A 21,302-nucleotide genomic window follows, 5' to 3' on the forward strand; every position below is an offset into this window, starting at 1 on the left:
AAAAATTTAGAAAAAGCATAACTATAAAATGTATGAATGTAAGAAAAACTATAAAATGTATGCTTTATATTTTAAACGATATGTCAACATTGCCATCTAAAAAGGTAAAGAAGAATTGTTTTTCTTCAACAAGTTAAGCAGAAATAGTTGTTGGAACTAAAAGACTAGTCTATCTAGCTATCATAGTTATTTCACCTATCGTAATTAAATTGAGCCTTAATGAAAATCTCTCTCTCTCTCTCTCTCTCTCTCTCTCTCTGAAGAGTGGCTTATGTGTGTGTATGTGTTTGCGTTTATAAAATGGCCTTACAAGAACCAACAAGAGAAAAACTTCTCAATAAAACCAAAATCTCTTTCTCAACTCCCAAAGAAAGAAGGAACAATGAGCCTGAGGAACAAGAACGGCCCTAAGCTCGAGCTGAAGCTGAACCTCTCGCCACCTCCTTCTCAAGCCAACCTGATGAGTCTAGTTCGTTCTCCAAGCCGATCCAACACAACTTCACCAAGCTCATGCGTTTCATCTGAAACGTACCAGGAGGAGATGGAGACAACAATCTCAATGCTACTTGTTGGTTGCCCTCGTTGCCTTATGTACGTTATGCTCTCTCAAGATGACCCAAAATGTCCAAAATGCAAAAGCACCGTCCTACTAGATTTCCTCCACCAAGATGTCTCCGCCGCTACAACCGCTCCTGCCGACATCACGAAACGCAATAAGACCTGGTGGAACTTTTTTGTTTAATGAAACCCTTTTCGGAACGTAAACCTATAGACTAGCTGATCCAACCGTACTAGTTTCTATATTTTTCTTTTGCTTCTTCTCGTGGTTGTTTTGCCTTAGAGTAGTGCTAATCACGCTCCACATTTAGACTAAACATGAAGTGGAGCGGGAGTAGCACTAACTTTGCTTTTAATGCAATATGAAATTATTAGAGCAAATGATGTTCAGTATGAGAAACATTTGCACTGTGTCTCTATGTGCTTCTCAACCTTTGCACCTTTGAGATTTGAAAGACTTATTTCCTCTATTTCTTAAAATTTGCAAACGGTGTTTCTTGAATTAAATTGTAAAAGAAAAAATTGATATTTGGTTGGACCGTTGAACAAAGCAGATACAGGGAAAGAATTTAAATTGGAAATGGTTAGAGATAATCAACAAGGGGTGATAGACTAATAGTAAGACATCGGTTTCATCTGCCTGGTTGTGGTCATCTGAGAACTTACAACACGTTTCCTAAGATTCGAATTTTCTTTAACCAAAATTACAACAATATAATTTTGGTTTAACTTTCAATCTAAACAGTTTACATGGTAGTTGGGCAACATGTGATTCAGTTACTCTTGCTATTAATCAGAAACTATTCCGAACTGGGATTAAACAGTATGGTAACAAATCCACTATATACCATTAAATACGTTTTTCCATGTGTTGACCGGATCAGCTGATCATAAAAAAGACATCAGTTGGTTGATTGAGATGTTGTCGAATGTTTTGGCTGTCTAGAAAACCTAGTTGGAAATGGTTAGAGATGAAACAAAATACCACAATGTCAAAAAGATCTATGCATTTTGAAAAGTACAACCTTCATATATCCTTTTTAATAACCAAACATCATATATCTTTTTTTAGCAACAAATCATCATATATCTAAACAACAAAATAAACGAGAAAAATGTTAATTGAAGTCTAAACCAACAAACCATCATTTAATCTTATCAGTAGCTAAAAAATAAAGTCTGAAAGATTGTTAATTTTTCTTCTGAAGATGCTATTAGGGGTGCCAAATACAATTTGTTTTTCTTTTTTTTTTCAGTTTCATAATGCAAGGGGTGGAAAGTTGGTTAAAATTAAAGAGGGGAGAACTTATAGCTTCAGTGGATTAAAATTGATGAATTCATTTAAACCAAGTATAAATGCAATAGTAACTGAGGCAGTTGAGAATAATAGCGTTACGTAAGTATAATGATAATACGAATTTAGTTCCTCCTACAATAAAAAATTAGTTGTCTAAAATTTCTCCTACAATACGATTGGTGTATTTAACTATAGGTCTCTAATTTTCTCGGCTTACCAAACACTTTATCATCTTAAATCCTCACTAATCCGATTTATTGACTTGATGCAACTGTCGCGGCAATTATGGATATGTTTAATAAGTAGATTTGTCTGAGCCAGACCAACTTGCACAGCCTCTTAATCAGCCGTTATAAACACTTTTGATGCAACCGGGTCTTGATACGAGTGGCAACGTGCTGCGCAACCCACACCGAGCCAGCCACGGTGCAGCAAAACCCGTGGGTGTGACCTTCCCTCTCGATAGATAAGCAAGTACCAGGAGCATGCTTTGAAATCTGCACAATGGAGATTCAACGGGAGACTCTCTTCCTTCATGTCTCAGAAAATAAAAAGAGGAAATCTACTAACCTCTTCAAAGAGTTGCAGCGGACCCCAATGATCATCAATGCCAAATAAAAACGCAAGCTTGCTCTGGTTTTCTCTCATGAACTCCCAGTCTGGCTCTGCAGCGAGCTTATAACCAAAATGGATGGCATAATTTGAGTTCAAATCAAAACTCCATAAGCACATTGTCAAAAAAAAAAAAAAATACCTCTCTAAACTCTGTCATTGCCATATATAGAACATTACGCATAGTGTGATACTGCAAAAGAAAAAAACATCAAAAGCTAACTCGCCTGAAAATTTACTAGGTTGCAAGAACTTGAATACCATCAAGGATTTTATACAACCTATTTTTTCAAAGTGAGTGCAAGTGAAAGCTAAAATAAGATCAATACCTGCCTCAAGTGAGTGCAAGTAGCTTGAACAGCAGTATCAGACCATGAAGCTCCAAGAGAGTATGATACAAGGCGACGTGCAGCCGACATAGGTAACAGTCCCAACGATGCAACCAGAAAGCTTGCTGTAGCAGACAGAAGAGAAGACCTGGAATCCAACAATGTCATTTATAAGTATTGGTTTCATTGGTTACTTCATAACGAGGATTCATAAGATATTGAGAAGGAAAAGCTCACGCTGCAAGTTTCCCAATTAGTGATTGCTTTGTTGATTGTTGGTTCAGAGTCAAAAATGGATATAGGCCAATGCAATATAAAACCTACAAGCAATCCCCAGAGAATATACATGATCACATAGCCTAGAGAGAAACTGTGTTAGAGGAAGTATGGTTTTAGAGGAATGAGTCTATACCTTCTCCGAGCACTTCCTTAATATTTCAAGTGATATATAAGACCCAATAGAATGCCCAACCTACAAAAAGGAACCTAAATCTGAGTTGGAATTTTTTTTGTTAAATTAATAGATGTATGTATTTTTGTCATAAGAAGTTGTATGTCAATGGAAAACATGTAGTGTGGTGCATTGTATACATGACATATATAGATAGCCTTACCAATATGATTGGGACTTTCACGCTCTCTAACTCCTGCCTAATAAATTCAACCTGTATGATATAACAGGTTACGATCTTAACTTCAGGGTATATCCAGGGCAGGTAAAGAGCTTAAAATGCCCACACACACATAACAATAAGGTGCTTAAGCGAAGGAAAATGATGGTGCTTTTAGGCTAATAAGGAACATGTTATTATTACCTTATGATCGATTTGGTCTTGCAAGGAAAACAGCTTACCAGATTCCCAGTCCTTAAAACAAAGCAACACGAAACATACAAAGCTAAGAGTCTAAACGCAACCATCAAACTGCAAGATCTGAAGCAAAGTTACTTATAGTGTTGTTACCTTGCTGGTGTGAGATATTTGCCCAACAGCTACGCAAGAACAGCAACAAACCAATCAAAACCAATGGAATCAAACTCTAAAGTGGAATGGGCATATATATATATAAACCTGTAATCGACGCATTGCCATCAAGAAACTGGTGTAAAGATTCCAAGAAGTCATTGTAAAACGACACAACACCTGAAGATTACCAAACCAAAATGAATTAATAAACACATAACCACAATTCTCAAAATCTAGTATTTAAATGAGCATATAATAATATAGAATGTAACCTGGGTTTCCCGGAATGAACAGTACATGAAACTTGGGACTCTCAGCTTGAATCTCCATCACCTCCGTCATTGAACTTTATAATCACAAATCCAGAATAAAAAATGTGTAAATTAACAATCAAATATCTCAAATTAATCCAGAAAAAAAGATTAGAGATTAATATATATACCCAGAGACTCTGCACAATCTGGGAGTAACAGTTCTTTTAGCTTCGTTAATCAATTCCTTCTCACTCTCCATATCTGCGATCACGCGATTCAACCTATATCTTCTACGAGAGCTGTCGACAGTAGTAAAAAATAAAACTAGAGACGCATTCAAAAGGCTGTAAACCATGTGGGAGAAGAGAGAGCAAGAACAAAAATGCACCTGGAAGAAGCGGAGGAGGAGTATAGAGTTTGGAGAATCGAACGGCCGATCGGAGGAAGAGAGCAGCGGAGACTAGAGACGGAGTTACCAACGGTAGTCGTAGAAGATGATGATGATGACCATATCGCATTTTTGCTTTATTTGTTTTGTTTTTTTGTTTCTCGTTATTTTTTTTTACAACGTTCGGGGATGCGACGTCGTTTTCAATGTCAGAGATCTTTGGGCTTATGGTAACATTTAAAGGTATTTGGGCTTATCAGAACGTTTTAGAGGTCTTTGGGCTTATGATAACGTCGTCTATGCGACGTCATTTCAAGTGTTCAGGTCTTCTTAATTTCGTTTTTAATTAGACAACATCGTTTACGCGACGTCGTTTCGGGTGTTAGTAGTTCTTTGGGCTTATCTCCACCTCACACTTCCACTACAAAAAGAGAGGTCCTTTCGTTGACACACACAGACAGATAAGTGTTTCCCAGAGAGAAGAGAGAGAGAGAGAGACAAGTCTCAATGGCGTCTGTAGCTTCTTCAACCACTCTCATCTCCTCCTCCGCTAGTGTTCTCCCAGCCACCAAGTCTTCGCTTCTTCCATCTCCCTCCCTCTCTTTCCTTCCAACCCTCTCCTCTCCTTCCCCATCCGCTTCTCTCCGGCTCGCTCGTCCCTCTCCCCTCACCTCAATCCGCTCCTCTTCTCGCCGGAGCTTCGCTGTCAAGGCCCAAACCGTAAGTTATCTAAATGTCCATACTTTCTCTGAATCCATTAACCTATCATAAGACTTCGCTCTCTTCCTATGTATAACAGTCTCTGTGACTGGTTTGTGTAGATTATTTCCACTTAAAGTACATAACTTTGTCGACATTTTGTTCATAGGGTTGTTGGGTTTGTGTAGATTTAACTAAAAGTCCAGAACTTTATCAAAATTTGGTTCATAGGGTTGTTAGGTTTGTGCAGATTTCATTAAAAGTCTAGAACTTTATGAGCTATCTTGCTCCTTTGATCTGATGTGTTAAAGATTTGTTCTTTTGTGTGTTGATAGGATGATCTTCCATTGGTTGGAAACAAGGCGCCTGATTTTGAGGCAGAGGCTGTGTTCGATCAGGAGTTCATCAAGGTATCTTTTTGTCTAAACAACCTTTCTTCTAACAATGGCTAGTTATGTATATATGAGGCATGAGTTTAAGTTTGTAACTAAATGAGTATGTGTCTTATTGGTGTGGAAAGTAATTGGGTAAATTGATGAATAAATGGTTTCTTTCAGGTCAAGCTCTCTGAGTACATTGGGAAGAAGTATGTGATTCTCTTTTTCTACCCCTTGGACTTCACTTTCGTCTGCCCAACAGGTTTGCTATAATCGTACCCAAGTTGAATATCTGAGGCTCACTGCACATCCTTATCTCATTTCTCTTTTTTGTATTCTAGAGATTACTGCCTTCAGTGACCGATATGCAGAATTTGAGAAGCTGAACACAGAAGTGTTAGGTGTCTCTGTTGATAGTGTGGTAAGTAAAACAGTTTACAAGTTTACAACAATTCTTATCTTGTTTCCAAATTGCTTCGACTCATCCTTACTTGTTGTGTTGATGATGTCCACATAGTTCTCCCACCTTGCTTGGGTTCAAACCGACAGAAAATCTGGAGGACTTGGTGATCTCAACTATCCACTTATATCAGATGTCACTAAATCTATCTCAAAATCTTTTGGAGTGCTCATCCATGATCAGGTAACATTGTTACCCTCTCAATCTTCACTTTCTAAAAGTGTTTAGTAACTAATAAAAGTGAAAAAAAAAACAGGGAATAGCGTTGAGAGGGCTTTTCATAATAGACAAGGAAGGAGTGATCCAACATTCAACCATCAACAATCTTGGTATTGGCCGAAGTGTTGATGAGACAATGAGAACCCTTCAGGTATAATAAATACTCTCAAGTTCAAAACCTGTTCCTTTTCTTTATCTCATTACTGTTTGTGTGATGCATATTATATTCTCGATGTTGCAGGCATTACAGTACATCCAGGAGAACCCTGATGAAGTCTGCCCTGCAGGATGGAAACCAGGGGAGAAGTCAATGAAACCTGACCCCAAGCTCAGCAAAGAGTATTTCTCAGCTATTTAGAAATATCTACAAAACCTTTGTTATATGTGAGCTGAGTTTTTATTTTAAACGCTGAACATTCCTTTGTTTGAATCTCCACTTTGTCCCCCCAGAATCCTTGAAACTTCATTTTCCATTAATAAAAGTCTTGTTATCTCCATTTTCCCGCTTGGAGCAGGACTCAATGTGGTTTCTTTCTCTTCTTAACCAGCTTTTACCAATGAAAAATGTTCAAAATTTATAAATCAATTTTTCATGTCAAATCGATGATGTGGTCTCTTAAACACACAAAATTATCAAATATATAATTAATAAGATATTTAAAATACATAAAATTTTAAAAGTTGGAAATAATCTAAAATTTCAAAAAAAAAATTAATATTATAAACTTAAAAATAAATAAATTCAAAAGTAATAAAATATTTAAATAAATTAAAATGAGAAAATATTGCAAAATTCACTCATCTTATATATTAAAAGAGAAGTCATAACTTTTTTGATATGTGATATTTCACTTTGGAAAAATTTATTTATGCTCAAGTGATATAACATTGATTATAAAATCAACAAAAAAAAAATCATAATTATATCACATTTGCGTAGTTCCCATTTTTTCTTTTGATCTTTTGCATACACCCAGCCTAGGTCATGCATGGATGTTCAAGCCGAAATACAGGCTATACAGTCTAGCTCATTCATTAGGCACTTTTCCTTTGAATATGTGCATCCAACTTCGTTTATATTTAATGGGTTTGATCTTGCAAGTGTCTGGGATTAAGGTTGATCGATTTAATGAAATTTGAATATTTACCACTGATCTTGCAAGTGTCTGGGTGGTTGGGTATATCTTGATCTCGAGATTCACCGAGAATCAAATCTATACAGAGATCACTTGAGTAAGCTGTTGGTTTATCATTGTTATTTGATACAGTATGAAGTTTAATCCCAGCTGTTTCACATGGTATTTGTTCCTATGGCATTGGTCTTTATTAACGAAGCGGTGAAGCAGTATCCACACTCGATAACTCGTCTGACAATTCAAATACTGATGCTTATCAACTATTAAAGTTATCTCTGTTCGTCAAACTACATTTACTTTATTTTCCCCCAAAATGCTAATTATGAATTAGTCTTGGTTTTGCTTTTCGTTGGGCTGTGTTAGCAAATGGCTACTTTATTGCTTAATAGAAAAAAAAAATACATTACAGCCAAAGGAATCGATCTGGCCACTGCCAAAATGCTTCTCCAGGTATCCATATGCTCTTGCACGGTTGAAAGGAGTTAGTATGCTTATGTATATTGCCAATTAAAGGCTCTCTTTTTTATTGCTGATTATCTCTGTTTGGTGGCAAGCCAACATCTCAGTTATATAATATGTTTTGGAATTAGGGTGATATATCTAATATTAAATTTTATCATGTTTCAAGCACTGAATCTCTTGATCACATTTCAGGTAGCTCCATATGTACCACTGACAGCTGCAGATTTTGTAATTTCAGCTTCTGAAGATTTTTCTTTTGATCTTTTCGGGTATGGTTTGGTTTTAACATCTGTCTTTTTGCAAGTTTGTTTCATTTTTCTTTTTCCTTCTCTTGCATCAATCTTCTCAGTAACCATATGATAGAGAAAGCATATTGTTTGGCAGACCATGTACTTTGTGCTGGTTGAGAAGTCTGATGCAGAAGACGGGCTTTCCTCCATCAAGACAATGTTCTATAATAGCCTTTCCTTCCCTACCATTTTTTGCCTTCCTCATCGTAATTACCTGACTTTGTGAGGGCTCTCCTTTTATGCAATTTTTTGGGTGCTGCGTAATACCGAGAGCTTATAGCTTCTGATTGTTCTTACTTTGGACTCCTGAACGACTCCAAAAATGCTTCTTAAAGTTCCTTTGTGATTAGCCTTTTTGCCTTCAAAAGTTTCACAATTTGGATTCACCTTTTGAGTATCCTTTGTGTTTTTTATGATGACTATGTAAGAAAAACAATACTCAAGCTGATTAATTACAGCTCCTTAATCTCTGCTTTGTCTCAACTTCTTTGGCTTCGAGTAGAAAGGAAGGAAATTCCAAAGAAGATATGAGAGAAGTTGTGAAACTCATGTTTGTTTCTTGATGTCTTCGTTATGGTGGCTAATTTGGATTAACAAGTTGGGATTTGTAGATTGAGATGATCATAAGGTTAGACCCACCAAAATATAGGTGTAATTATATACAAGTTATTGTATATATAGTAAGAAGAAATATTATACAATAACTTATTGATGAATAGTGAATATCAAAACAATCCGCAATAGAGGAATGTACTGTTCTTTTATTCACAAATAATTATTTTTTTTAAACAAAAGCTAGAGTTAAAAAATATAATCCAGACTAATTAGAATTTTAAAATCAATTCACTGAATTTAGGATTTGAAACTCAGAAACAGTTAGTCCAAAGGTTAACATGACCTCAAAACTAAAGTATTTAAAATATTTTATTGTTATTCAAGGTAAATACATTAAAAAAATTGAAATAAATATTCAGAAGACAAACAAAAATGTTATTAACTAACATATGAGCGATATATATACAATATCATTTAGATTTTCTGGTATCCAACGGAATTTGAATAACCAACTCGGATAGAACCCGCTCTTGAAAGCGCATAATTATTTTTTATTGAGAGTTTATTAATATGTTTTTTTGTTCATTAATATGTTTAGGTATAGGTGTTTGGTTTTCGGTTAGTTTTCAGATTATATTTTTTTTTTAGGTTTTCGATTTGGTTCAGGTTCGATCATTTTCAGAATATACATTAATTTAGTTTATAAAAAAAAAATATAAATTATATCCTATTTTTATCTATTATATAATCATAACCAATCATATTAAGAGATTACATACCACTAATATATTAAATTGTTACATTTATATAATTTATTTTCATAAGTATTTATGTTCAAAATATAATATGTTGGGAACACGGGTTGACATTAGCAAACTATATAATACATGTATTAAAAATTAACATGAATTTCATTAAAGCTAATAATATAAAATCTTTGTAACTACTTTAATCATGATAAGTTTTTGCATTATATATATATATATATATATATATTAAAGATTCTAACAAATCTGTTGAGAAATATTTAACAATATCTTAGGTTTCAAATTCTTTATGTAAATATTTTAACTAATTTCGTAATTAACAATGAACTATTATTATGAATTAATATATATTCAGTTATCGTTTATAAAATGAAAATCTATCTTATTTTTACCTATTTTATAATAATAATAATTCATGTTATAATAAAATTATTACATTGAACTAAATATGATAAAACTATATTAAATTGATAAATTTATAAATTTTCTTTTCATAAATATTAAATATTTATGCTAAAAATATAATACGATGACAAAATGACTTAAGATTCGTAAACTATATAATACATGTATAAAATTGACATATACTTTTGTATATATAATAATATATTATCTAAAATGAATAAACGTAACAAATATTGCTAAAAGAAAATTTGGCTTTGAAAGCCGGTGGCTCAGAATTGAGCATAAATTTAATACAAAATAATTTTAAATAGGTTGTTTCATGTATATATTATTTTTTCAATAAGTAAATACAAATACGATAAGATAAATATATATTAAGAAACTGTGACGGTTTTAAACAATTGATTAATTACAATATGTAAACTATAAAATTATTATATTTGAAATAGTTACATAAATATTTAAATATATTATTAACATTAAAATGTATACCACTAATGATCTAAAATACATAAATAAATAAATAAATATATAATTAAAAACAAACACCCGCGCGGTTGCGCGGATCAAGATCTAGTTCTTTTTCTTTTTGGTGCTTTATTTTAGATTGTAGGTAAATCTCCACTTGTTTTTTTTTAAAGGGTATATCTCCACTTGGATGATAACATTATCATAATCATCATTATAGAATTACTAACAGGAATTGCTGGCGCCATGGCAACTGGCAAAAAAGTTTCACCTAAAATAATACCACTGCAAGGTGGCCTTCGTTTTGTGTAAAGGAGATTGATCAACATGGCTAAAAACAGAAACGTGGGTTGATTAAGCTATAAGACATGCATTATGTTTAATTAGTATAGATGATTATTTGATGTGACAAATTAATTGGCTGAAAGGATTTTGCCTTGTGTCACTAGGCAAGATAATGATCATATAGCACCTCTTGGTATTGTAGATTAAGCTAATCTAAAAAAAAGAGAGCTAATAAACAGTGTCCATAATCAGGGAATAACATTAATTAGTGAACAATAAGAGATTTAAGTTAATGTTTTTCTTAGATAAGATAAAACCATGGGTACTAAAAAAAAAAAAGCAAAATGAAAAAACAAATATTTCAAATTAAAACATAGACTACTAAACGAAAAGCAAGAGTTGCTGCTGATAACTTAGTAACAAGATCACATCATCAAGAACCATCAGGACTTGCTTACTTCGTACGTTTGCCTTTTCGATCGAAGTCAGCAACTCGCGATCGCCTATTCTCCTTAATGTTACGTTTACGAGAGGCAGGAAGTCTCATCTCCTGCGAGATGAAAAAAGTTCAACAGGGGATTAGTGATCAAATGGTTAGAGAATGTTAATATACAGAGAAGAGATGGAGAGAGTGCTTACTTCTTTTGCATGTTCTTTATCAGTAGAGAGATGCTTCCTGAACTGATCAATGCTTTTGGTACCAAAGTGGCACAAACTGCAATTAAACGTAGCGGTAGGTTCACCGCTTTCACTGCTACACTTGTGAAGAACAAGTCTTGTTTGTTCGGAACCTGCAAGTATGTTTTCCCAAAGCCATTCTGCAGAAGTAAGCAGAAATGACGTTTTGAAAGGTCTAAATGAATAAGACAGGAAAAGCTTGTAATTATTCTCTTATAGTAGCTCGACAAGATAATGTGAAATACAATCCACATGATCCGATATGACCATTATTATAGTAGCAGCCCGAGAAGGATTATCATAATTAGGGATGTCAATTGGACGGATTGGGTGAATTTGGACGTGTCTAGATTGGCTTATTTTTTTTCTGGGCGTTTTTTGGTCGAGCCCAAATAACACCATGTCCAAATAAGACTATGTCCAAATAGGACCATGACCAGGTGGACTGTCCATGGAATCCAGATGTTCATTTAATGTAAAATATCTAATTTTCAAACTTAAAAGATGTACAGATTAGAAATGTCATATATATATATATATAACATCTTAAACTTACTTAAATTTCATGTTTTACAAAACATACAACTTAAATTTCATGTTTCACAAAAGATACTTAAAATCTTAAACTTAAACTTAAAATTCATATTTTACAAAAGCCAAAAAGTACTTAAACTAAACTTTCATTCCTTCACTTAATCTACTTCTTTTTCTTCTTTCCTCCACCTTCTTTTTCCCCTTCCTTCTCTTTTTCTTCTTCTTCTTTTTCTTCTTCTTCATCTTCAGAATCACCTAACATGAACAGAGATATTAATTCATCACAAGTACGAGCTAACATGTTAAAATCATCACAAACAATGAAACAAAGCGATATATTAATTCAAAACAAGAACGAGCTAACATGTTGAACATATATCACTTGCAAAGCAATTCCTGAAACTAGCTTATCACAACAGAAGCATTTACTTAAACTAGCTTATCACTTACAAAGCATTTCCAGTTCAAATCAATCATAACTAAGAGGCAGGCATCACAACAGGGACATTTACTTAAAGAGACAACTTCCAATGCAGCGAACTTCAACCTTGGATCCAACACCGCAGCAATAGAAAGGATGTCATTGTATTCTTCCCAGTACTTGTCAAATTTCAGCCTCATTGTCTCCACCATTTGAACAATTATCTCATTTTTTGAAGTCTCATTCGCTCTCAGCCAGCACTCTATTTTCCAGACTTCCATAAAGTATAAATTTGCAGTCGGATATGATGAGCCAGATACAAGATTTGTCATCGCAAATTCATAAGAAAATTCAAAGATGGAAATAATCTAAAAATAAATAAATTAATATTATAAACTAAAAATAAATAAATTCAAAAGTAATAAAATATTAAAAAATTTTAAAATAAATTAAAATGAGAAAATATTGCAAAATTCAAAAATTTATTTGAAAAAAAATAATTAACGATGTATTGCCGATGACAATGACAATTTCCGTCATATCATCGACGATGATTTATGACATATCGCCATTGATGATGGTAATTTTTCTTGACAGTTTCTGATATATTATTGATGAAAGTGGCGATTTTGATATAACTCATTGATAGTGACGGTTCTAACATATCGTCCATGGCGATAATAGTTTCTGATATATCACCATCATCAACGATATATAAAAAACCGTTAACGGCTATTGTAGATGCAAGCATGAGCTTCTAGATGTAAATTGTCTTATCCTGACGAAGTCAGTGATGCAGGTGTGTCAAACATTATCTCAAGAGGTAAATGATGTGAAGGAGGCATGCTGACATACTTCAGAAGATCATCATGAGTGATGCCTCAATTCTAAAACCCAATCAAAAGGGGAAAGATTGTAAGTGCAGATTTTGAATGAGTTTTAGAAGTTAACATGAGATGATAAACTTGCACATCCGAGGTATTGAGAAGTTCGAGAGCATCCTAGCGTACGATATGTACTAGGTGAAAGAACTACATGAAGTCACTAGAAGAGAGTGTTGGTTGGATGGTGTTAGTAAAGATGCAGAGTTCACGTGAGTGAAGATGCAAAGTTCTGACGTACATCTTTATTGAATTGAATTGTAAATTAGATATATGAACTCATTCCTTTATTGAATTGATGTATTGAAAGTCAAAGTGGGAAACAAAAAGAATTGAAAAAGATCAGTGAACCCACCACCTTTTCTTCACTCGTTAGGATATTTTCTTCTTTTGGTACTTTATTCGTGGATTGTAGTTTAATCTCCACTTTGCTGGTAACATGATCATCATCATCATTATAGAATTAGAAACAGGAATTGCTGGTGCCATGGCATCTGGCAAAAATATATGCATCTCCGTCGGGTATAAATATTCGTATAGCAGTCAAAGGTATGACTGTTTGTAGCATAAACAAAATAAATATGAAAGGTATTTGGTATGAGGGATGATAATAAAACATGTGTGGAGATGAGTTGGCTTATGTCCGTCTTATGAGATAGCTGTCTGGCTTTTTCAACCCATGACTTTGCTAATACATCTTGTTGTTTTAGACTAATAAGCTCGTGTTATACTCTAATACATGGGGTATTTGACTAATGGAGAAAAATCACGATTAAAAACAATAAACCAATTTCCAAAAAGGTCTTACAAAGGTTTTTTGATAATAAAAAGTTTTGTTTGTAAGAATAGACATGGCGATTAAGAATGATCTGAGAACAGCTTGTTCCATAATAGCAATTTGACTGGCAAAAGAGATGAAAACTGTGCTCTAGTCTCCTTAGTTCTCTGCTTGCAAAGAAGCTGCAAGAGAAAGAAAAAAACACTGAAATTGCGATCCAACGGGAAAATAACCATATATTTTTGTTACTAAATTATCAGTTAGATCTAAGTACCTTTAACGGATGCTGGATCGTCTTGTGGCCTCATTGCCGGGAAGAGAATAACCTCCTGCAACATTTTATCAGTTCAGTTCATGAGTTTGGTCTGAAAGATTTAATAATCATTAGCAGAGAATTGAGATAAGAGACTGACCTTGATGTTTTGTGAGTCGGTAAACAGCATGGCAAGCCTGTCTATGCCCAATCCCCAACCACCTGTAGGAGCCAATCCATACTCTAAAGCACTGCAGAAAGTCTCATCTAAAGCCATGGCCTCGTCATCTCCAGACTGTCTATCTTTGAGCTGATCAGCAAACCTTTGACGCTGGACCACAGGATCGTTCAGCTCGGTGTAGGCGTTGCAGAGCTGCAATCACGTTTATACCACGTTAGTGAAAAAAGTATAAGGATGTGTGATGGAATCAGAGATGTAGTTAGCTTTGTACTTCATGTTTGTTGATGAACAGCTCGAATCTCTCAGTCAGAACATCGTTCGATCTATGCCATTTAGCCAATGGAGACATGATCTCGGGATGGTTGATGATGAACGTTGGGTTCACACATGTCACTTCTAGAAACTCTCCAACAAGCTGCAAAAAGAGACAACATCTCAGGTTTCAATTTCCTCTATGCACAAACATCAAAGAGGGAAGAACCTGAAGATTTTTTTACTTTATCTAGTAGGCGAGCGGTAGTCTGAGGAGGCGGACATTTCACGTCGAACCTGGCACAAGCATCAATCAGATACTTGTTGGCTTCTTCGCTAGCCAAGTCTTTTGGAATACTGAGGTTAGCCACCTTCTCTAACTCTCCTATCATCTCAATCCTCCTACAATTACCACAGATAAGCTTTAACCTCCTGAAAAACTTTTTGTTTAACCAATGAAGATATTGATTGATTATCAAACCTGAATGGAGGAGTGAAGTCGATTTCGATTGGCTCCTTATCATACCCATTAGCATGATACTTAATTTTGTAACCACCTGTTAACTCTTTAACCATGCCACTCAACATATCCTCAGTCATCTTCATCAGGTCGTTGTAGTCTGCGAAAGCCATATAGAACTCGCAAGTGGTGAACTCCGGGTTGTGTGTCAGGTCAATACCCTCGTTTCTGAACTGCTTCCCAATCTCATAGACACGTTCTAAGCCACCGACGATAAGTTGCTTGAGGAAAAGCTCAGGTGCGATACGCATGTACAGCTTCATGTCTAGATCATTGTGATGTGTCACAAAGGGTCGGGCAGCTGCTCCACCAGCAATCATGTTCATCATAGGTGTCTCAACCTCCAAGAATCTTTGGTTGTCGAGAAATCTCCGGACGTAGGAAATGATATTGGCTCTGGTTTTGAATATCTGGCGAACCTCCACGTTCAACATTAGATCAAGGTAACGCTGGCGATATCGAGATTCCTAACAAGGGAAACAAAGAAAGTAACATTAAACGCTTGCTCGGATAGAAACAGAATAATAGAGAGAACAGTATCTAAAACACAACCAGAAAGTGATCAAACAAAAGATAGAGGCTACAACAATCTTTATAGCTTTTGAAATTTTACCTGATCTTTCAGAACATATGCTTCAGGATTTCTCGGTTCACCTGGAACCCAGTTTTCAGGTTTCTACGTAAAGAAAATAGTGAAACAGATCAGTGTCAATTCAAGTAAGTTGACTCTAAGGTAATGTAACAGCCACAGTGGAGTTGCTTTACCTTTGCGCCAACACTGTCAGCCTTTCTTGGCATCATGTGGAGGCAATGTGACAGAAGAATAAACGATCGAGGAAAAATACTCAACTCTCCTCTCTTAGTTTTTCCTGAAAATCAGAGTAACTTAACAATGAAAAAGGAGGCGAAATACGCTAAAAAAACATAGAGAGGCTGCACAAACCTGGAAACCCAGTAACACCAACAATATCACCACGCTTAGCATTCGCATGGAGCTTTGAAAACTCAGCTTCATCCAACCCTGACTTACTAAAACAAGAAAATAAAAAAAAAGCAACACACCTAAGTAAAAATCTATTCCACAGCATCAAGCCATCAAAGTTAACAAAGAAGAAGCATTCACCTTGCATCAGCCATAACCTGGACCTTGAAATTCTCACCGTGTAGATCATAAAAGAATAGCTTCGAAGAGGAAGCTCGCTTGCTCATTATCCTCCCTATCAAAAATCAAATGAACATCCTTTCCACTCTTAAGAACAAAATGCCATTTAGCAGATTCAACATACCAGCTAGAGAAACCTCAGCATCTTCAACATGATCCCCATTGTTCAAACCACCATACTTCTCAATGTACTCAGGGATAGACATCGACACAGCAAACTTGTGAGGGTACGGATTCTCCCCTTTAGCCTTCTCCGCCGCGAGATACTTCAATCTGTTCTCAAAGTATTGCTGCCAAAGATCACAGACGTAAGCTGCATTGCATAAGATCATAGTACTGAATCGAATTGTATACCGTTGGATCCATATCCTCATCATCTGCTGATGATGCCACTGACTTCTGGGAGCTTGCCTTTGGAGCCTGAATCAATCAAATTATCTTAACTAATCAACCTGATAATCTGAATGTACAGTGTTTGCTCTTACTTGTTTGGCTTTTTCCTCTTCCTTGCGTTTCCTCTCTTCCTCTCGCTGCTTCATCTTCAGTTCCTTCTTCAGAGCACTGCAACAACATCCGCTACAATCAGATTCCATTCACAAAGATGATCGAGAGACTAATAAAACGTACTTTTTACTCCGAGCTCCGTCGCCAGCCTCAGCAGTGGACGAGGGAGCAGGATCCATGGATAGTTTTGACATTGCTTGTGTGGTTTGATCAGCTGAGCCTTCCATGGAAATCGACTTCCTGGTACACGAATCCAGAAGATGACGACGGCGAAGAAGATTGAAGATGAAGAATGAGTCTTCTTTAGGGTTTATCTTTATTATTATTCCTCGTGATTTTTACGCGGGTTTAGTCATTTTGGTTTTCTCTACTCTTTCCGGTTTATTAACAAACCGATCCGGTTCGTTCGTTTTAAAAGTACATTTTCATTGATTATTGATTAATGATAGCACACAGAGTAGTTCCTCTTCTATGAGATTTATTCTTTTCAGAAACATCAATGATACCCTAAAATGGATTTCACAAGAATTAGTATTATAAAATAATCATGAATATTAAATAAGTTTCTAAAATTAGTATTTTTGAGAAACTAACTTAATATTTTATAATTATTTATTATAAAATATTAGTTATTGAGATATTCATTTATTTATATCAATAATATTGATGCTCTAACCTAATAATGTGATCTACAAAGACCTTGTGAGAATTAAACAGAACTCATCTTTATATCACACAGCTTTACTGCATTGTTTCTTTTATTATCACTATATTTGTTGACAACACTTGTTGCTAATCTTACACTATCCAACATGTAAGTTGAAACGACTGATGTTTCCTTATATTGATAGTAGTTTGCTTTAAACTCTTTGCAACTTCAAAGACACAAAACCTTTTGGTTTTTACCAATCTCTATTTCAAAGTCCTTCTCATCCATGACCTGACTCCGAAGCAGCCTGGTCTACGTTTTCTCTGCAGAGTCGATCTCTTACCTCCTTCTAAACCGCTTGGTTTGTCGTCACTATTCTCTTCTGTTCTGCTAAAAAGAGTTGTGGCTTGTGAGATTGTTATCCTTGTGACCTCTTCAAAGTTTGTTGTAAGATCGTTCTTGGGAGATGCAGCAAAAGAACTTGATCCACTTCGCCTATTAACAACTCTAAAAAGATTAAAAACCATTTAATATTAAGGAAACCACTTTCTTGAGATTCTTTAGTCTTTACCTGTTGTTGTTGTTGTTGTTTTGGTTGTGATAATGTGTGAGGGATGCTTCATCAAGAACATCAGTCTTAGGATCTTTACAAACTTTGCTGCTTGAAACAGCCGCGGTGCTCTCTGAATACTGTTTTGGTGATGGTGATAATGACGATGATGATGAACCTTCTTCTTCCTCTGAAGAGGTTGAGGTATTATCATATTTTTTAGATTTTCTAACCATTGATATCACTCTCTCTAGTGTCCCTAGTGCTTGCTTCACCTCTGGACTTAGACAGAAAAGTGTTTCACCATCGTTGCTTTGAGACTTCCCATTGACATTTTCATCCTCTTCCGAGAAAGAAGAAACACTTTTATCTTCTTCTTCTTCCTCAATCTCATGAACATTTCCTTTGAAAGGTGCACGTTCACTTGCTTGAACATTTATATCAGTGTTATCAGTAGGAGGATACAGAGCTTTACGTATAAGAGTGTACAATGGACCATCTAAAACTTTGGCGTAATCTTCTGATTTAGCCACCGAACCAATAGTCTGTGTACACATTCAAGTAAGCAAACCATATCACACAACTTAGCAACCTGAGAAACCAAGGTTTAATGAACTAAAGAAGCTGGAAACTACCTCCTTGAAAAGTCTGAAACCGTTGCCAAGGAGCTGCCTAGACATAAAGTTGATCAGAGATGGAGGAATCAAGTCCAGCTTTATATCAAACTCCACTATGTATCTACAAAAGTTTTAACAGTTTATAAGAAAACCAAAGAACATTTCAAATTTATGGTTATATAATGTATCCCGTCCTGAGATTTTAAAAACTATAAACAATTTAATAAGGTTTTAATAATATGTTTTTTTAACAAATTTTGGAGCTTTTGTTATGTAAATTATTTTATAAATTTTGGGGGCTATAGGCCTATGATTCAGCTCATGACCGTTCCTGCACTCACCTCAGGTAACTCCTCTCAGGAGACACCTTTTGTATAGCCACTCCACCTACTAAATCAATCCTCACAGCATTCTCTGCTTCTTCAGATATACCAATGCTCTCTACTTGTGATGCTGAGATCTAAAAGATGATACCAACATAGTTTAGTTTAGGATAATGTAAAAGCATAAAGAACCAATTAAAGAATCTAACATGGTTTTACCGAGTTGAGTAGGATGATGACTAAACCGTCTTTAAAGTACTCGAATAAGAAAAACTGCACAATAGCTTCTCTGTTTGTCATTGGCCATGGTACTTTCACCCTTTCCTCCAGAAAAAAAAAATATTATTATAATTATTTCGGATTTAATTATTAGATTAGCTTCATGAAAATAGAAAGAAAGGAACAGTTTGTGAAACTGACTTCACTAAACATATCTGCTCATTGATCCTAAGCTTTTGCAAACATTTACTTTGTAAAATCCTGAATGCTGGAAATACAGAGTTTGGCCACCTGAAAACATAGACACCATTAATTTACATGTCAGATAATTAATAATTTGCCTTGACAGAACTATTTGTATTTAGGATATACTGAGTGTTCTCATTGAGAAATTTTTTTTTTAAGAGAAAAACCGCACATTGTTCTGCCATATCAAGATGTTTTGAAACCCAAAATATGCAAAAAAAAAAAAAACTATCTTACCATTTCTCATAGAGTGATGATTCCCATGATACACATAGACCTGCATAAACGCAGTTAAAACCAAATTGAAAACCTTTTTTCTCTCAGTCATAAGAAAACTTACAGTCCTGGATAGGCCCATCCATGTAACCTTCCACAAGCAACGTGTGAAATGGACTTCCTTCAAGTCCTTCACGGTACATAACACGACAATCTTCATGGTCATGTTTCACCTGCAAGCAAGAAAAAAAAAATAGTTTGCTAACATGATGACAACTCTGTTTTCAAAGTTAAAGAAGCATATCAATAACAAAAGTCTTTCTCCAGCAGAGCAGGAAACAAAAAAAAAACATACTTTCCAATCACTAGACGATGCTTTGTTGGTTGATTTAGACAAATCTTGATCCTTTGTTGACACACTCCTAAGCTTGTCAAGTACACTAGATAAATCAGCTACTCTTTGATCCAACATATCCACACTACATTCTGTGATCAAACATGAAAAAGAAACATTATAACAATGCAAAGATAAAGCAAGGAAGAGAGTTTCCTCATATAGCAAATGAGAAACAAGGGAAACCTTCTTCCTTAAGCTGGTTTCTGATAAGGGTTTTAAGAGTTTTGTCATTAGTGAGCTCAGGAGATGCCAAGGTCTTGTCAAGTTTCTCTCTGTACTCACAAATCTCTCGTTTTTTCTCCATACCACCTTTGGAAAACAAATGAATCCTCAAATCAAAATCAAAGATGGTCAGATCAAGGAGCTTCGTGGGGAAGAAGAAAAGAAGAAGAACCTTAAACGTAAGGCAGTTACAAGGAAGCTAAAACTTTTGAGCTTTGCCAGAAGAAAAAAAAATTCAGCTAGTTGTTGATATGATATGAGTAAGCGTAACCCACGAGATGGGCAAAGAACGTGGAGGTGTTTTCTCAATAAGTAGTAAATACTCTCTTATTTTCTCGGGAAGATACAAAAAAAGATCTGGGAAAGAAGAAAAAGGAGAATGTCTCATTTCCCAAAACGCATACAGTTTGCATGGACATTCCAAACTGATTTAACTTTTTTGTTAGTCTTGTAAGGACGAGGTCGGTCAAGTGTCGCTATCCGTTGAATTATGTATGAAACCATGAACCATCTTCTGTTTTAAAGAAAAAAAATCAAAAGAAAAATACAATTTGAAATGAGAAATATTCTTATATGATGCTTGATTTTTAAATATTTTAAATTTATTTAGTTAAAAATTGAAGAACATATTTATATGTTGCTCTATGGCTCTACTTATTGCGCATGCATTTTTTTAAAGAAAAATGATATCATAAAGCTTTAACACAAACAATAAGATTACTTAGATATTTCACTACAAATTAGATAATAATGTGCATGAATGAAATTTTATTTCGAAGTTGTGTGTAAATGCATGAATCTAAGTTTGAATCTATTTTATAAACAGAGCAATAATGATGGAATTGATTGCTTTTAGAACATATATACATTAAAAAAAAATTGTGTAATTTTGATGCATTTGGTGTCTTCTGAAACCATGTGGGTAAATGATGAGTTTAACTGATGTACTGTAGAAACAGTTTGTAAGAAAGTTGAGTTTGGCTCGAATCTCAAAAGTATCAATCATGTTCCACCTTCATTATCATGTCACTTGTCTCTTTTCGTGTTCTCATTCTATGGATGTAGCTGCAGCTTTTCAAAATCCTGTCCTATTGTAGTGAACATGATCAGCCTAAAATCATGTGTTCCAAACTCGAATTATATAATCATAATAGAAGTTATACTATACTAGAG

The 21,302-nt window shown here is 34.9% G+C and overlaps 5 protein-coding genes and 1 long non-coding RNA gene across 7 annotated transcripts; 2 read left to right on the forward strand and 4 right to left on the reverse strand.

Moving 5' to 3' along the window:
- The first annotated feature begins 18 nt into the window (after positions 1-18).
- LOC103859400 lies at positions 19-1,028 on the forward strand. The gene has a single exon (XM_009136927.3). The coding sequence runs from the start codon at positions 272-274 to the stop codon at positions 740-742; it is 471 nt and encodes a 156-aa protein (XP_009135175.1). The 5' UTR covers positions 19-271; the 3' UTR covers positions 743-1,028.
- Positions 1,029-1,935: 907 nt separating this feature from the next.
- On the reverse strand, positions 1,936-4,578 carry LOC103859401 (lipid droplet-associated hydrolase). 2 transcript variants are annotated; one of them, XM_018657991.2, is made up of 13 exons: positions 4,410-4,578; positions 4,204-4,317; positions 4,034-4,107; positions 3,867-3,938; positions 3,759-3,787; positions 3,612-3,662; positions 3,411-3,461; positions 3,209-3,268; positions 3,034-3,116; positions 2,797-2,944; positions 2,610-2,660; positions 2,426-2,530; positions 1,936-2,352 (listed from the first exon to the last, which is right to left on the reverse strand). In XM_018657991.2, exons 2-13 carry the CDS (start codon positions 4,272-4,274, stop codon positions 2,206-2,208), a joined length of 942 nt encoding a protein of 313 aa, XP_018513507.1. In that variant the 5' UTR covers positions 4,275-4,317; positions 4,410-4,578; the 3' UTR covers positions 1,936-2,205. The 2 variants fall into 2 exon arrangements, with proteins under 2 accessions (XP_018513507.1, XP_009135176.1); XM_009136928.3 differs by having other exon boundaries at positions 4,204-4,314; positions 4,404-4,567.
- Positions 4,579-4,837: 259 nt separating this feature from the next.
- LOC103859402 (2-Cys peroxiredoxin BAS1, chloroplastic) lies at positions 4,838-6,655 on the forward strand. The gene is made up of 7 exons (XM_033288268.1): positions 4,838-5,123; positions 5,438-5,512; positions 5,660-5,741; positions 5,821-5,900; positions 5,997-6,122; positions 6,196-6,309; positions 6,400-6,655. Exons 1-7 carry the CDS (start codon positions 4,911-4,913, stop codon positions 6,514-6,516), a joined length of 807 nt encoding a protein of 268 aa, XP_033144159.1. The 5' UTR covers positions 4,838-4,910; the 3' UTR covers positions 6,517-6,655.
- Positions 6,656-9,166: 2,511 nt separating this feature from the next.
- LOC117132875 lies at positions 9,167-11,813 on the reverse strand. Its single transcript, XR_004456593.1, has 2 exons — positions 11,166-11,813; positions 9,167-11,076 (listed from the first exon to the last, which is right to left on the reverse strand). It is a non-coding gene; the product is annotated as an uncharacterized LOC117132875 (long non-coding RNA).
- A 1,980-nt stretch (positions 11,814-13,793) lies between these two features.
- Positions 13,794-17,065, reverse strand: LOC103859404 (lysine--tRNA ligase, cytoplasmic). Its single transcript, XM_009136930.3, has 14 exons — positions 16,814-17,065; positions 16,672-16,747; positions 16,541-16,606; positions 16,311-16,476; positions 16,148-16,241; positions 15,968-16,053; positions 15,790-15,893; positions 15,638-15,700; positions 14,986-15,491; positions 14,750-14,906; positions 14,524-14,667; positions 14,232-14,444; positions 14,093-14,147; positions 13,794-14,000 (listed from the first exon to the last, which is right to left on the reverse strand). Exons 1-14 carry the CDS (start codon positions 16,915-16,917, stop codon positions 13,978-13,980), a joined length of 1,857 nt encoding a protein of 618 aa, XP_009135178.2. The 5' UTR covers positions 16,918-17,065; the 3' UTR covers positions 13,794-13,977.
- Positions 17,066-17,395: 330 nt separating this feature from the next.
- LOC103859405 lies at positions 17,396-21,059 on the reverse strand. Its single transcript, XM_009136931.3, has 11 exons — positions 20,302-21,059; positions 20,091-20,216; positions 19,866-19,996; positions 19,635-19,743; positions 19,532-19,571; positions 19,250-19,339; positions 19,049-19,148; positions 18,848-18,966; positions 18,525-18,627; positions 17,911-18,434; positions 17,396-17,834 (listed from the first exon to the last, which is right to left on the reverse strand). The coding sequence occupies exons 2-11, from the start codon at positions 20,209-20,211 to the stop codon at positions 17,603-17,605; spliced, it is 1,569 nt and encodes a 522-aa protein (XP_009135179.1). The 5' UTR covers positions 20,212-20,216; positions 20,302-21,059; the 3' UTR covers positions 17,396-17,602.
- Positions 21,060-21,302: the final 243 nt, after the last annotated feature.

The sequence above is a fragment of the Brassica rapa genome, chromosome A03 (genome assembly GCF_000309985.2).
Source record: "Brassica rapa cultivar Chiifu-401-42 chromosome A03, CAAS_Brap_v3.01, whole genome shotgun sequence".
Classification (NCBI taxonomy): domain Eukaryota; kingdom Viridiplantae; phylum Streptophyta; class Magnoliopsida; order Brassicales; family Brassicaceae; genus Brassica; species Brassica rapa.